General features: G+C 44.2%; 1 protein-coding gene across 6 annotated transcripts in view; it reads right to left on the reverse strand.

Annotated features, from left to right (window-relative positions):
- The window catches only part of PHF20 (PHD finger protein 20), a 133092-nt gene that overhangs the window by 40614 nt on the left and 75317 nt on the right, over positions 1 to 17161 (reverse strand). For 5 of the 6 annotated variants that reach the window (XM_069541473.1, XM_060030879.1, XM_060030878.1 and 2 more), the window contains one exon: positions 3020 to 3298. The exons of the other annotated variant lie outside the window; for it this stretch is intronic. In XM_069541473.1, the coding sequence (XP_069397574.1) occupies positions 3020 to 3298 (279 nt within the window). The remainder of the gene's footprint in view (positions 1 to 3019; positions 3299 to 17161) is intronic. 6 annotated transcript variants of the gene reach the window in all.

Raw genomic sequence — 17161 nt, forward strand, 5'->3', positions numbered from 1 at the left:
GTGGGAGGGAGGCTTTTCCCCTTAGTATTCTTTTGTATGGATTTTACCACAATCATATATCACTTTTATATTGGGTGTGTGTGTGTGTACAAAAACTACAGATTCTAAACTTAGAGCCACTGAATTGGAATGCTGTAAAGCTGGGTCCAATAAATTTGTTTTGTTTTTTTTGCGGTACGCGGGCCTCCCACTGTTGTGGCCTCTCCCATTGCAGAGCATAGGCTCCGGACGCGCAGGCTCAGCGGCCATGGCTCACGGGCCCAGCCGCTCCACAGCATGTGGGATCTTCCCGGACCGGGGCACGAACCCGCATCCCCTGCATCGGCAGGCGGACTCTCACCCACTGTGCCACCAGGGAAGCCCAAATCTGTACTTTTAACAAGTCACCCAGTGACTCCCAGGCAGCTGAGTTGGCCACTGCTCCAGGTGAGACCTGGGCCAGGTGACACATGGAGGGGAGGAAAGGATCTCATTGACAGGTCTCTCTCAAGTTCTCAGAAATAAGCTTGCCCCCAGAATGAACTATGTACTCAATGGCAGAGAGATATAAACTTATCTAAAGGACACAGAATGGCCACCAAAGCCAGTGGGACTGGCCAGTAAGACATTATGAACATCCCTAAGGAATCAGTGGCCCTAATAAAACAAGCACTGCCCAGGCAAGAGGATGCTCCCACCTAACAACCGAGCCTGTCCTTTCTTCTTTGTGCCAGGAATACCCACAACCAAGAGCACCAGGCAGAATGAGACCTAGGTTTCCTTTTTACTCTCCAGAAGGAAGGCATTCGATAAATAGTCGTTGAATGAACAAGTCAATCTATCTTAGCCTGAGGCATTTCTAACTCCAGTGCTCTGCTCCAATGCTCAATAAACAAGGTCTAAGCTAGACAGAGGAGTTTTGATAGCTGTTGGCTTCGTTTTAAATAAGTAACTGGCACCTGGCATTGAGCATCATTTACTGCTATCTGATTCAGACCACCCAGCTTTGAGAGATATCCATCCACTGGTAGGTACCTGAGCAGGACTCTGGTGAAGTCACTAAGGTGGAGAGTGCTGCCATGCCCTGCAGCCCACATGGGGAGCCCCTCCTGGGTGACTACTGGCCAGCTGGCCTTCCTCAGGCAGCTCCTTTTAGCTCAATACTTGGGCTCGCCAAGTGCACAGCTAGACTGCCTACAGCTAGTCTACAGCTAGTAATCGAGCTGCGTGGGCCAATTCTGTGGCCACCAGCCATATGCAGCTACTAGCACCTGAAATGTGGTTAGTCTGAACTGAAATGTTCAGTAAATGTAAAACACATACTGGATTTTTTTTTAAATTTATTTTATTTGTTTATTTTTGGCTGCGTTGGGTCTTTGTTGCTGCGGGTGGGCTTTCTCTAGTTGTGGTGAGCAGGGGCTACTCTTCGCTGCAGTGCGTGGGCTTCTCATTGTGGTGGCTTCTCTTGTGGAGCAGGGGCTCTAGGCACATGGCCTACAGTAGTTGTGGCACGCGGGCTCAGTAGTTGTGGCTCACGGATCCTAGAGCACAGGCTCAGTAGTTGTGGCGCACAGGCTTAGTTGCTCTGTGGCATGTGGGATCTTCCCAGGCCAGGGCTTGAACCTGTGTCCCCTGCATTGGCAGGCGGATTCTTAACCACAGTACTACCAGGGAAGTCCCACACACTGGATTTTAAAGGCTTAATACAAGAAAAAGAATATATAATAGCTTATTATATAGTAATTTCTATGCTGATTACAAGCTGAAATAATAGTATTTTGGATATTTTGAGTTAACAAAATTTATTAAAAGAAATTTCAGGGACTTCCCTGGTGGTCCAGTAGTAAAGAATCCACCTGCCAATGCAGGGGACGTGGGTTTGTTCCCTGGTTGGGGAACTAAGATCCCACATGCTGCGGGGCAACTAAGCCCACACACCACAACTAGAGAGCCCATGTACTGCAACCACTGAGCCTGCGAGCTCCAGAGCCCACACACCAAAACTAAAGAGAAGCCTGTGTGCCACAACGAAGATCCTGTGTGCTGTAACTAAGACCCAACTCAGCCAAATAAATAAATATTAAAAAAAAAAGAAAGAAGTTTCACCTGTTTCTTTTTACGTTTTAAAATGTGGCTATAAGAAAAAGTTACAGGCTGACTCACATTATGTTTCTAATGGATAATGCAGCACATATGACTAAGAAACTGCCACTTGACACATTATGTCTTCACAGCCTGGCTAAGAACTGACCTCTCACAGGGTCAGAGATCACCTTAGTCTGCATGGCCCTGACCTGCTGTCTGAAACCCAACTCTGTACTCCCTTGGGAACACTGTCAGATGTCCCAGGAGTTCCATATACCATCTAATGCCTATGTATTTTAACAGAGAAGTTCAAGCCAAAAAATATACAGTGATGTTACAATTTCAGGTAAAACGAAGCTGGGAAGCTTGTAGAATTTACTGGAAACTCATTAATTATTCTGAAACTCCCAAGAAACATGTAATTTTTCAATTTCTGCAAGTTTTAGAATAAGACGTGAACATGAGATTTTATGGTAACCCTTACTACCACCACTGTAGCTTCTATGTAAAATAAACAGTGTTGTTAGAAAATATCTTCGGTTGCAATTATGACAACATTGGACCCAGAAGGAGAATTCCACATCACCTCTTAGTTCTTCTGTTCTGTTAGCAGGGATGGGATGACTGCACCCATGCTGTTCTGAGCACTAGTTCTCCTGCTGGCTTCTAACAGAGCTCCCTTTCCTTGATTGTTCCCACTCCATACCAAGAGTACCAAGACCTTCAGAGGCTAAGTGACTTTGTCAAGGTTAACTTGAGCAGCAAGAGGTGGAGGTAAGAATAAGAGTCAGGTATTTCTACTTCCTCCAAGAAGGCTACAACTTCACAAGGCAATTCCTGAGGATCACTTGTCATTTTCAATTTTGAGGGACTCAACTGGACCAGACCAACCTAACACCCGCTTTCTGTGTCAGCCCTTCATGATACAGATACAACCCAGAACCAAAATGCTTACTTGGGGAACTGGCCGAGACCCGCTTCCTGGTCAGGCTCTCCTGGCTGGCCTTGTCTGAAGCTGAAGAGCCCCTCGTCTGGACATGCCTCTTTCCTGAGTTCTCCTCTGGCTCTGGTGACTTCTCCATTCCGTGGAAATACTTCATGTGATAGTGCAACAGTTTGGCTTTGCGGAAAAATTTTAAACAATCCACAACCTTGCACCTAAACTTGTGATCTAGGTCGACAGCTGGTGCTTTAGATGTCACAAAATCATCTGTTTTCTTACAAGTATTTGTTACTGAAAAAAAAAAAAAAGATCCCTCATGCTTATTCGAACTATTACAATACATGCATTAACACAACACATGGCAACAGAGAGTGAGAGAGCAGCATGCATATGTAGACGGAGACATCAATGACTACCGCTGTTTGAAAGAATGGTGTAACTTCAGGGTAAATAACAGAGACTCAACTGTGATTCATCGTTTGAAAGAAGAGATCAACTTTTTTTTTTCTTTTTTAAAGCAGCCACACAAGTTCTCAGGGTTTCAGAAGAACAAGGGAAAATCCTAAAAAAAAAAAAAAAATCAGGGATCCAACCTAGCACTTGTTATTCATAGGTTGGACCAGATTCAGACTTTCTACCATCCCGATACCTTTGTGTAGACAAGACTAGAGAATATTCTGGTGGGATCTCTTTATGAAACTGAAAGGATCTTACAATGGTTTTTGCACAAGGAAAGTAACTATTACAAAGCTTTTAGTATTGCGCTTTTGAGATTTCACTACCGTGTACTCTGATCAAGAGGATTCAGAAAAGAGGAGGAAAAAAAGACAACCAACTGAATGGAGCTGGAAGGCATGTGGAAAACTTGGAGAACTCAATGATCAAATTCAAAGAGAGAAAAAGAAGTCTGATACCCTCTCCCCAAACCAAATAAACCGAAGGCAATGGTCTGTCATGAATCAATGACAAAAAGTAATGCTGTCACAAGGAATTCATGAGTGTTAGAAACTAAGTTTATTGAAGACTCCCTTCACAATGCCCTCACCCTAATGAAAGCAATCACTATAAACTCAAATCACTCCCACTCTACAGATTAAGTCACCCAGGAATATCCTGAATGGACAGAACTTTCTTGAGTGAATCAAATTCTTCCTAAATGCAATGACACAATTTCCATTAGAAGTGAATAGCATGCTGAACTTTTGGTAAATATTATGATTACTTTTTCAAGTACCATTCCATAATCAGAAGGAATAAAAAAAAATTATTAAGCTCAATCTGAATCATCCTCTACCTTTCAAAATCAGCACTAGGGTATGATTATAAAACTGGTAGGCTTGGGACTTCTCTGGTGGCACAGTGGTTAAGAATCCGCCTACCAATGCAGAGGACATGGGTTCCAGCCCTGGTCCGGGAAGATCCCACATACCGCAGAGCAACTAAGTCTGTGTGCCACAACTACTGAGCCTGCGCTCTAGAGACCATGAGCCACAACTACTGAGCCCCGCACACCTATAGCCCGTGCTCCGCAACAGGAGAAGCCACTGCAATGAGAAGCCTGCACACCACAACGAAGAGTAGCCCCCACTCGCTGCAGTGAGAGAAAGCCTGCATGCAGCAACGAAGATCCAACGCAGCCATACATACATACATACATAAAACTGGTAGGCTTGATGATCTGATGGATTCTGTTACATAGGCATTTAAACAAGTAACAAATTATATACACATACACATCCCAAAGCATAATGCCTTATATCACTTTCTATCCATGTCAAGAGACATAACAAAGAGGTTCAAATCAGATACAGTTAAGAAAAAGTAACATGAAATGAAATGGAATACATACTTCTCACACAAACAGTTGTACAGGAAAAACAAAAAAGTCAGTGAAGAAATTCAAAATTCAAACCTCCAATACATCCTAAAATTCTTTCTTAAAATACAAACAGTTTCTGTGGAATTTCCTCCCCTTCGGCCTATTAAGTTGAACCATACGAATTTGCCGTTTTTGTAGATTAGATATTGGCCATTTCATATGGTCGAACCTAACAGTTCCCTTTCCATCTGACACTGTTTCAAAAAAATCACTGCAGAAAACTCCACTTACCACTGTGTGAAGAAAGCTAAGGTCCGAGGAGGTCAGAGAGCATCAACGCTGCCTACTATCACCTGAGGACCTCAGCAGTCAAGTTCAGCTACAGTAAACTCAGCCATCCTTTGGCTTGTGTTTGAAGCCCTGTTTGTGATCAACTTATTTATAATAGAAAAGAAGAATGCCAAAATACAAATACTTTTGAATTTAAAAAAAAAAGTTAAAAATAATGAGAACTTTGAACCAATTCCATGAAGAATTGCCACTCTTTCTATTCAAAACCTTTGCACCCTTGTGTACACACACAGGCCATTTGCATAAGGCAAAGACAGGATGGTGGTTAAAAGTGTGGGCTCTGCAGCTGGACAGCCTGGTTCAAATCCTGCCTCCTCTAATTACTCCTCCTGCCTCCTCAGTTTCCTCATGTGCAGAGTGGAGATAGTAAAAACAGTAACTACTTCACTGAGGTGTAAGAATTAAATGAATTACGTGCAAAGATTCTAGAAAAACATCTGGCACATAATAAGTGTTCCATAAATATCAGCTCTTATTACTATATAGTTATCATTTTGTTCAATATCCTGGGATAAACTAGAATGGAAAAGAATATTTAGGCGTCGGGAAGCACCGGGAAAAAGGCCTGTGGGCCAACGGGGGACTCCTATCGTCATGGAGTTAAAGTCTTCCCATCTGAGGAGCAGGCACCCAATCCCGCGCAGGCCCAGCACGTGGACGCCGTAACCGCGCATTTCGGCTTCCCTCCTGCACCCGAGGAGCCCCTGGCCCTGGAAGGGGCCGGGGCGGGCACACTTGCCGACTCCGGGTGTCATCTCTGCCCAGACTGAGGGGGCACGGGGCCCCCAAGAGAGGGCGCCTGGCTCGGCCTGTCGAGTGCTGGGCAGGCTTCTTTGAGAAGAAACCTTCGAGCTGAGGCCTGAGGGATGCGTAGTAGTTCTTATGCCCCAGGGAGTGACGTGGGGTGGGAGAACCTACGTCTCAGATTTTAGGAGCTTTGTACGCCACCACACTGAGCTCAGAGGAGTTTGCATCTGCCTTATTGTTGTAGTGACCCTATTGTTAATGGGCTGGAGACTTTAAAGACGTTTCAAGTGTATCCAGGGTGCTAACAAGACAATGAAGACATCTGGATTTGAGAGTGTGGCCCCGCGTGTGTAGCAGTCACCTTGACCGGGTGTGTAGGGGGCGGGGATAGGGGGATGACCCTGTGGCCACCATCCGGGCAGGAAGGGTGGGGTCCTGGAGGCTGAGATATCTTGCCTGGCTGGAGAGGAATATCCTGGTAGGAAGCGAATCCCCAGAGTTTGAGATGGGAAGAGAGAGGGCAGAGTCAAGGACAACATTGTAGTGCCAAGATTAGGTGCCTGGGCTGTAGCTTGAGGGGTTCTGTCAATGAGACTTAGCCTGAGACTACATTGGGTCTTTGTTTTCAGATAATAGTTTTCCTTTTAATAAAGACCGGTAGAAGTTTAAAAAAAGAATATTTAGAAAAGAATGTATATATATTATTTCAAATATAAAATAATCTTGATAAACAGGCTTATGTCATTTATGGAATGTGGCAAGAGACAGATACTGGGTTGGCCAAAAGTTTCGTTCGGTTTTTTCTGTAAGATGGCTCTAGTTGCACTTGTCTTTAACTTCATACGAAACAATTTTGCTAGACTGTATGTGACAGCTGTCATATCAGCATGCATTAAACAAAAGCCTTATCAAAACTGATCAATTTTTGTGTAGCCATTTTTAATACTGAAGATGGAAAAAAAAGCAACATTTTCAGCATATTATGCTTTATTATTTCAAGAAGGGTAAAAACTCAGCTAAAACGCAAAAGAAGATTTGTACAGTGTATGGAGAAGGTGTTGTGACTGATCGAACGTGTCAAAAGTGGTTTCCGCGGGGCTTCTCTGGTGGCGCAGTGGTTGAGAGTCCACCTGCCGATGCAGGGGACACGGGTTCGTGTCCCGGTCCGGGAAGATCCCACATGCTGTGGAGCGGCTAGGACCATGAGCCATGGCCACTGAGCCTGCACGTCCGGAGTCTGTGCTCCACAACGGGAGAGGCCACAACAGTGAGAGGCCCGCATACCGCAAAAAAAAAAAAAAGTGGTTTGCGAAGTTTCGTGCTAGAAATTTCTCGCTAGATGATGCTCCACGGTAAGGCAAACCAGTTGAAATGAGGTTGACAATGATCAAATCTAGACATTAATTGAGAACAATCAACGTTATACCATGAGGGAGATAGCCGAGATACTCAAAAGATCCAAATCAAGCGCTGGAAATCATTTGCACCAGCTTGGTTATGTTCATCGCTTTGATGTTTGGGTTCCACATAAGTTAAGCAAAAAATACCTTCTTGACAGTATTTCTGCATGCGATTCTCTACTTAAATATAATGGAAACGTTCCGTTTTTAAAACAAATTGTGACGGGCAATGAAAAGTGGATACTGTACAACAGCAGCCCCCAACCTTTTTGGCACCAGGGACTGGTTTCCTGGAAGACAATTTTTCCACAGACCTGGGGTGGGGGTGGGGGGTGATGGTTCAGGCAGTAATGGGGGCAGCAGATAAAGCTTTGCTCGCTTGCCCGCCACTCACCTCCTGATGTGTGGTCCAGTTCCTAACAGGCCTCGGACCAGTACCAGTCTGCGGCCCGGGAATTGGGGGCCCCTACTATACAATAATGGGGAACAGAAGAGACCATGGAGCAAGCAAAATGAACCACCACCAACCACACCAAAGGCCGGTCTTCATCCAAAGAAGGTGATGTGTATGTGGTGGGATTGGAAAGGAGTCCTCTATTATGAGTTCCTGCTGAAAAACCAAACGATTAACTACAATAAGTACTGCCCCCAATTAGACAAACTGAAAGCAGCACTCGACGAAAAGCGTCCAGAATTAGTCAACAAAAAATGCATAATCTTCCATCAGGATAATGCAAGATCACCTGTTTCTTTGATGACCAGGCAAAACCTTACAGCTTGGCTGGGAAGTTCTGATTCATCCACCATATTCATCAGACACTGCACCTTCGGATTTCCATTATGGTCTTTACAAAATTCTCTTAATGGAAAAATTCCCTGGAAGACTGTAAAAGGCACCTGGAACAGTTCTTTGCTCAAAAAGATAAAAAGTTTGGGGAAGATGGAATTATGAAGTTGCCTGAAAAACGGCAGAAGATAGTGGAACATAAGGGTGAGTATGTTGTTCAATAAAGTTCTTGGTGAAAATGAAAAATGTGTCTTTTATTTTTGCTTAAAAACAAAAGGCACTTTTTGGCCAACCCAATATTATAATTATCAACCAGAGTGAAACATTCCTTTGACCAGCCCTCATAAGCTCTGGCTGGGAGACACATCACTCTGTAAGCATTCAATTTTGTCTACATCCTACTAGAAATGTGAAATCCAAAACCAACCACAAGATTCCTGGCATGGCCATTCAGTGGGATTATTACCCCCACCTTTCAGGACATCTTACTTTCACTAATTCAGCCTCCCCCAAATTTTTTAAAATATTATATTACATGGTGCTGGACAGTACACCAAGCTTGATCCACCAAAATCCTGAACTTTGTCCTGTTTGTCTTTTTAAAACACAAGTGCATTTCCATTTCCCCCAAAAGTTTTATCAGATTATATGCTGGAAGTTACATTTAACCCTAATAAACTCCATCTTATTATTTTAGTCCAAGAATTTTATAACTCATTTCTGTAATCCTATGTATTCTTAGATCTTTATCCAAGCTGTTGATAAAGATCCAGTAGGACAGAGCTGAGGACAGCCTTCAGAACAAGCTTCAGGCTGACACCAATCAATTAATGTACACTCTGGGTAGAGTTACCTGAACCAACTGAACCGCACCTGTGCAGATTACCAATGCACTCATATATCTATTTCCTCCTTGTCCATAGATAGATTTTAAAAGTGATATGGTCAAACTATCTGCTGAAATAAAGATATACCTAGTCTGACAGTGCTATACTAGACCCCCAAAATTCATATGGTGAAACCTAATTCCCAATGTGATGGTATTTGGAGGCGGAGCTTTTGGGAAGTGATTAGGTCATAAAGGCAGTGCTCTCATGAATAAGACGAGCGCCCTTATAAAAGAGACCTCAGAATTCTCCCTTGCCCGTTCCTCCATGTGAGGTTACTGTGAGAATATAGCTGTTTATGAACTAGGAAGCTGGCCCTCACCAGACACTGAATCGGCTGGCACCTTGATCTTGAACTTCCCAGACTCCAGAACTGTGAGAAATACATTTCTGTTGTTTATAAGCCACCCAGTCTATGGTATTCTGTTACAGCAGCCCAAATGGATTAAGACAGATAGTCTACCAATCCAGTAAGCCTCTCAAAAGGAAATACGTTTCGTTTCGCAGGATAAAAACTCTTCACCCCCAAAAGCAAAACCATTGATTCCTCACAGGTAAGCAGAAAGTGGAAACAGCTGGTCCTCCAAAGGTAAACAAGCTTGGCATTCAGGTGGCCACCTGCCTCAGAGGTGGTACTAGGATCAAAGAGGCTCAGGTAAACAGATAAACTCCCCAAGAGAAAAGACACTACCTGGTGTCACTGTCATGAAGCCCCTGGCCAAACCAAGAGCTCTTTTCAAGATGGCAACGTTAATAAGACAAAATGAGTTGCTGGTTTTTGTCTGAAGGAATAAGAAAGGCTTGAGAATTATGAATCTTCAACCACGGAAGTTCAGGAAGTAATAAGATTCCCCCCATAAACTCAACTCAGTGAAGTATATATATAACTCATTGATATGCAAGCCCTGCTGATTATAAGCCGGTAAATATAACCTACCTTGCAATGTGGAGAAAACACAATCAACACAAGCATCAGGGTGAGACAAGCAGCAAAGAGGGTATAAATTAATTGTGGATAATAGCCTGTGACAAAATCTGATAAATTACACAATTAACTGTAACTTCAGGGACTTCCATGGTGGTCCAGTGGTAAACAGTCCATCTTCCAGTGCAGGGAGCACTGGTTCAATCCCTGGTCAGGGAACTAAGATCCCACATGCCGCAGGGCAATTAAGCTTGCACACCTCAACGAGAGAGCCCGTGTGCCTCAAACTACAGAGCCCACGTGCCCTGGAGCCTGCACGCTGCAACTAGAGAGAAGCCTGCGCGCTGCAACAAAGACCTGGCACAGCCAGAAAAAAAGGAAAATAAGTAAATAACATAAATATTTAAAAAAGAAAATAAAACTGTAACTTCAGACTCACAAATGAAGAAGTAGATCAAACGCCCCAAGACTTAAGTAACTGCTTCTTTTTTCATGAAGGTCTTGCAAGCTGAACCCAACAAATTCTTTAGAGATATGAAAAATTGCATTTTCCAGACTTCACAATTTTATCCTAATTTTCCCATATGGCAGCCAAATAAGCCCTCTGTATGCACAATGAAAACTGCCAGTTCAGCCAGTGCAGGCCTCTGGCACACCTCTCCCACATGCAAACCAAGCCCTGTTCAGCCTTCAAAGGCCACCTACTTGTACGATGCTTTTTCCTTGGTCTCTGAGCAAAAAACATTCTATCCTGCCTTCTCTGAATTCCCATAAGTACTCCATGGAAAATAAATCCTGTAGTATCTGTCCCTTTCTATTTGTATTACAGTTAGTTCTGTTCATTCCTTATACTAAAATATTGAAATGAGGAATGTGCTCCATTCTTTACTCCTACAGTACTCATCTCAGTGTACTACTACTTCAAACAAGAGAGTTAGCCTCTCCAAGACAGTTTCCTTATCATTAAATGGGAATAAAAATACTTATTTCACAAGGCTCCCACATGATTCCACGAGGTATTAGAAGAGAAAGCCTATTACTAACTGCAATAGGTTACTTGAACATTAGCCGTCATCTGGGTTGGCACTGACCTCACAGTTGTTTGCTTCCAACAAAGTTATGCATAATCCCAGCCAGGGATCCATGTACCAGGGCACGACCTGACAAAATTTAACGTCTAATTGCCCCCTTTATTAATCAAGCACTGAGGTGTTAGTGGTAATTAATAAAAGCACAACAGGAACAGCAAAATGATGCAACCAGTAAAAATGTTTTACTTTTTTTTTTTTTTTTTGCGGTATGCGGGCCTCTCACTGTTGTGGCCCCTCCCGTTGCGGAGCACAGGCTCCGGATGCGCAGGCTCAGCGGCCATGGCTCACGGGCCCAGCCACTCCACGGCATGTGGGATCTTCCCAGACCGGGGCACGAACCCGTGTCCCCTGCATCGGCAGGCGGACTCTCAACCACTGCGCCACCAGGGAAACCCTGTTTTAAATTTTAAAAGGAAGAATTTTAAAACAGAATATGCATAGCATAACTATGCTAAAGAAAACCCTCAAAACAAAGTTTTAGCAAAACAAAATTATATATAAGAATAACATATAAAATAGTGTATTTTTTGTTTAGAATAGTAAGAATATAAACAATGGTACCCATTTTGCATTTGAGATTCCAAGGTAAAAAAAATTGATTTTTTTTCCTATTCTTCCATGTTATAATACCCATATTATTTCACAGTAGAAAGAATACAATTATGTTATATATTATATTACACTCCTCCCCAGAATGGTGTTCCTGTGACAAAAGAAATATGGTGATGGAAGCACGGTCAAGCAACCAGGAGAAATGGTTGCCAAAAGGGCCTGCTGGGCCACAGTCTACAAAAATCGCAAGTCTCACACGCAGTGTCTATTTCCCAATGGGAGGACAGTTCATTGGAACATACGTCACTGATGGCACCAGCTAAATGACATCATCCACTCTAGGGATACTATGGTCCTTTGTCAACATGAGAGCAGTTACTAGGCGACAAAGGGCAGGAAATATGTAAATAAAATCCTCCAGGGAGTAGGATTTCCCTGGTGGTCCAGTGGTTAAGACTCAGTGCTCCCAATGCAGGGGGCCCGGATTCAATCCCTGGTCAGGGAACTAGATCTCACATGCCACAACCAAAGATCCCGCGTGCCACAACTAAAGACCCAGCACAGCCAAATAAATTAAAAAAAAAAAAAAAAATCCTCCAGGGAGCCTGGTTCAAAAGCCAGGGGTAATCAAACTATCCTTGGGATAGAGGGTAAACTACTGACACCAATTTATTTTTGTTTTAGAAAGTAGTATGGAAGTCAGTATTTGCAAGTAGTTATGGGTATTATCATTTAAATGCTGTGCTCTTCCTCATGTTGAGGATTTTTGTATGGAAGAATTGAGGCAAAGCATAGAGTTCTATCCTAGGCTCCCAGGCTCAAAATCCCAAGTCACCCTCTGCTCTTGCCTCTCCCAAATTACTACTATACCTTGGTATATGAGGGGTAAAATGGTCCACAGAATTTGCATTTGCTTTTAATAATGGCATAACTCTAAGGAATGTTCTCTTTTTTTTTCTTTTTTTTGGGGGGGAAGGGTAGAAACAGACTATAAAATGTTTCTTAATAATCCTGCCTCCTGGTATTCATGCCCATGTGTAATCGTGGGCAGGACCTATAACTTGCCTCTAATAGAACAGGCAAAGGTGACAGCATGTCACTTTCATAATTATGTTATGTAAGATTGTAACACCCATCTTACTAGCAGGCACTCTCCCTTGCGGGCTAGATGCAACAAGCTGCTATGTTGTGACCTACTCTATGGAGAAGCCCATGTGGCAAGGAACTGAGAGTGCCCACTAAAAAACTGTAGCTCTCGGGACTTCCCTGGTGGTGCAGTGGTTAAGAATCCGCCTGCCAATGCAGGAAACACGGGTTCGAGCCCTGGTCCAGGAAGATCCCACATGCCATGGAACAACTAAGCCCGTGTACCACAACTACTGAGCCTGTGCTCTAGAGCCCGCGAGCTGCAACTACTGAAGCCTGCACACCTAGAGCCCGTGCTCCGCAACAAGAGAAGCCACCACAAAGAGGAGCCCAGGCACCGCAAGGAAGAGTAGCCCCCGCTCACTGCAACTAGAGAAAGCCTGCGCGCAGCAACGAAGACCCAACATAGCCATAAATAAACAGAAAGAAAAGAAAGAAAGAAGAGAGGGAGGGAGGGAGGGAGGGAGGGAGGAAGAAGAGTATTTAAAAAAATAATAAAACTGTACCTCTGACAGCCTGCAAGGAACTGAATGCTGCCAACAGCCATGTGAGCCTGGAGCAGACCCTTCCCCAGGAGATTTTTCAGATGAGAACACAGCCCTGGCCAGCCCCTTGATTTCAGCCTTGCAGAGAACCCTGTTAAGCTGTGCCTAGACTCCTCAACCCACAGAAACTGTGAGAAAATAAATATGTTGTTTTAAGCTACTATGTTTGTAGTAATATTGTCACACAGCAATAGATAACACAGAGTAGGATCAGCAGCTCTCTCGTTTTCTATTTGCTGGGGCAATGCTTTATACTTTCCCTTTTATGATAAGCATATATCACCTTTATAATAAAAAAGGTTTTTAAACTATGTTTTCTGAAACTTGGCTTAGAAATAATGCCCTATATAACCCCCCCCTTTTATTAAATTTATTTATTTTTGGCTGTGTTGGGTCTTCATTGCTGCATGTGGGCTTTCTCTAGTTGCAGCAAGCGGGGTCTATTCTTTGTTGTGGCGCACGGGCTTCTCATTGCGGTGGCTTCTCTTGTTGTGGAGCACGGGCTCTAGGCATGCGGGCTTCAGTAGTTGTTTTGTATACCCACTGCCAGTACCTCAAAACCTCACAGCTGAATTGACTATGATGATGGTATTCACTCTGGCTGGCAATACTCAGTTTGGAATTCTAAGCCCATGTCAATCTAAGCACCATCTTGCTTTCCAAACTCATCTCCCATTAATTAATCCACAATGAGCCCTCAGCAGCTACCCCAGCCAATTGCTGGCCCCAGCATCTGCTTTATGCTCTCACAGCTTGCACCACTGCTCAGGCTGTGCCCGCTCCCTGCCATTCCTCACTGCCTCAGCCAAGTCTTTACTTCCACTCAGAACCAGCTCACTCCGAATGCAGGAAGGCATCCAGATGGCCCTGGCTCTCAGGGACCACGTGCTATCAACTCCTGGCACAAATGACTATCTACTGCACCCCACCTTTAGCACTGCGGATCTGCTCCTGGATGTGCTGTTTGTCACTTCTCCAGACAGAGAATAAGGATCATCGTCTTGTGTTTCCTCAGCAGTGACCCCTAATACAGTTGGTATTCTTGTCAAAAAAGACACCACATGACCCCAGTACTTTAATACTTTTTGACATGTACTTGAAATTCTATAACGAATAAAACTTTTTTCAGGTCTGTGAAGGAATAACTTTCTCAGCTGCAAAGCAACAAAAAGCAACCAAAGAGAAATGTAAACATATTTAAATATTCACAGTTAGTCCAGTCAAATGTTTAGAATAAAAAAATAACAAAATGGGGCTTCCCTGGTGGCGCAGTGGTTGAGAGTCCGCCTGCCGATGCAGGGGACACGGATTTGTGCCCCGGTCCAGGAAGATCCCACATGCCGTGGAGCGGCTAGGCCCGTGAGCCATGGCCGCTGAGCCTGAGCGTCCAGAGCCTGTGCTCCGCAACGGGAGAGGCCTCAACAGTGAGAGGCCCGCGTACCGCAAAATAAAATAAAATAAAATAAAATAAAATAACAAAATGTCCATAAACAGAGGAACAGTTAAATAATTTATGGGAAGTCTGCACTATGTAATCCTAATTATTCATTTAAAAGAATGAAGTAGCTCTGTACTTACTGATACTGATATGGATAATCTCAAGATACACTGTTAAATGAAAACAGGAAGTTGCCCAGTACATACTGTATGACCCCATGCATGGTTACAGAGGGGGAAAAAGTTATTATGAAAATGCATAGAGGGACTTCCCTGGTGGCACAGTGGATAAGAATCCACCTGCCAATGCAGGGGACGTGGGTTTGAGCCCTGGTCCGGGAAGATCCCACATGGTGCACAGCAACTAAGCAGGAATCTGGTTGAACATATACAGGAATTTTTTCTATTATTTTTGCAATTTTTTAATAAGTCTTACATTATTTCAAAATAAAAACGTCTTTAAAATACATCTAAAAAATACTTTGAGGTCACAGAATAGCTAAGTGTGAGGAAAGCAACCCTGCCAAGGCTATCCACACTCAGCCCTCACAAAAATCACTGAGCATTTATTCCACAAGATGGCAGAGCTGCCTCAAATGCCAAAGCTGCTCCACATGGAGCTAACGCCCCTCTTCTGCTCTAGACTAGATAGTGTTGCCTTCCCAGCTCTTCCTCCTGCTGCCCAAGAGCCTCCTTCACACCAATCTCTCAGATCATGACTCCACCCCAAGTTAGAAATTCCAAGACTGGCACCAGCTCAGGACAGCAACCTCTAAACAGTGACTAAAACAGCAGCATCCTGGCCTCCAGGGGCCTCGCTGGATGTTTCTGAGGATGATCCCGCCCTCCTTCCTGCTTACTTACATAACACATTCCTGGTGAATGAGTTCTCAACAACCCCCCCCCCCCCCCGCCCCCAGCAATCGTTCTGGATGTCCTGTACTCACCACTAAGCCCATGTTCCAAAAGAAACACCAGGAAAACCATTCAATTTCCAGATCAACACTTCCTCCCCACCTCAAATTAAAGAATTCCAAAGGCACCACCCTGCCTGGAGTACTGACATCACTTGTACCACACACTGCTCTTCTTAGTAGGCCACGCTACTAAGCCTCTTACTCAGAGTATACACATTGCTTTAACAAGTGCCCCCGAGAGCAGCGCGAGTTCTGTGTCACATACTGCGCAACCTCTCTAAAGGCAGGGACTGTGTTCACATCACTTGATTTATATAGCACCCAGCATCTCATCACATGGCATTAGGTACTCAGTCAGAAGATGGGAGTCAGAATGACCCAGCTATTAGGAAATGTGCTACTCTAACTCTGGCTAAGTTACCCCTTCTTGCCAAGTACTAGGCTCTTCTATAAAACAGGGAGAATTAATAGTGAAAAATTAGAAATACCTTAAATGTCTTTCAGCAGTGGATAGTTAAATAAATTATGGAATACCCACCCAACAAAATAAGTCATGTGTAATCGTGAAAGAACTATGAACTGACATGGAAAAATACTATAAATTAAAATGACAAGCCATTGACTAATATAAGAATATGATTCTATTATTGTGTTGTTTTTTTTTTTTAAGAAGATGTTCGGGGTAGGAGTTTATTAATTAATTAATTTATTTTTGCTGCGTTGGGTCTTCGTTTCTGTGCGAGGGCTTTCTCTAGTTGTGGCAAGCTGGGGCCACACTTCATCGCGGTGCGTGGGCCTCTCACTATCGCGGCCTCTCTTGTTGCGGAGCACAGGCTCCAGACGCGCAGGCTCAGCAGTTGTGGCTCACGGGCCTAGTTGCTCCGCGGCATGTGGGATCTTCCCAGACCAGGGCTCGAACCCGTGTCCCCTGCATTAGCAGGCAGATTCTCAACCACTGCGCCACGAGGGAAGCCCCCTATTATTGTGTTTTTAAAAAGCTACATGGGGGGCTTCCCTGGGGCACAGTGGCTAAGAATCCGCCTGCCAATGCAGGGGACATGGGTTCGAGCCCTGGTCTGGGAAGATCCCACATGCCGCAGAGCAACTAAGCCCGTGCGCCACAGCTACTGAGCCTGCACTCTAGAGCCCGTGAGCCACAACTACCGAGCCCGCACGCCACAACTACTGAAGCCCGTGTGCCCTAGGGCTCATGTGCCATAACTACTGAGCTTGCGTGCTGCAACTACTGAAGCCCACGTGCCTAGAGCCCGTGCTCCACAACAAGAGAAGCCACCGCAATGAGAAGCCTGCCCACTGCAACGAAGAGTAGCCCCTGCTCGCCACAAGTAGAGAAAGCCTGCACACAGCAACGAAGACCCAACGCAGCCAAAAATAAAATAAATTTTAAAAAAATAAATTTATTTTTAAAAAAAAGCTACATGGGTATATGTATGTTTGCATATGCACAGAACCATGTGTGGAAGGATGGAAGACCACACATCAAACTGTTCCATGGTTCCTTCAAGAGTGAGAAGAGTAAGGGAGGACTT

The sequence above is a fragment of the Delphinus delphis genome, chromosome 15, assembly GCF_949987515.2.
Source record: "Delphinus delphis chromosome 15, mDelDel1.2, whole genome shotgun sequence".
NCBI lineage: Eukaryota > Metazoa > Chordata > Mammalia > Artiodactyla > Delphinidae > Delphinus > Delphinus delphis.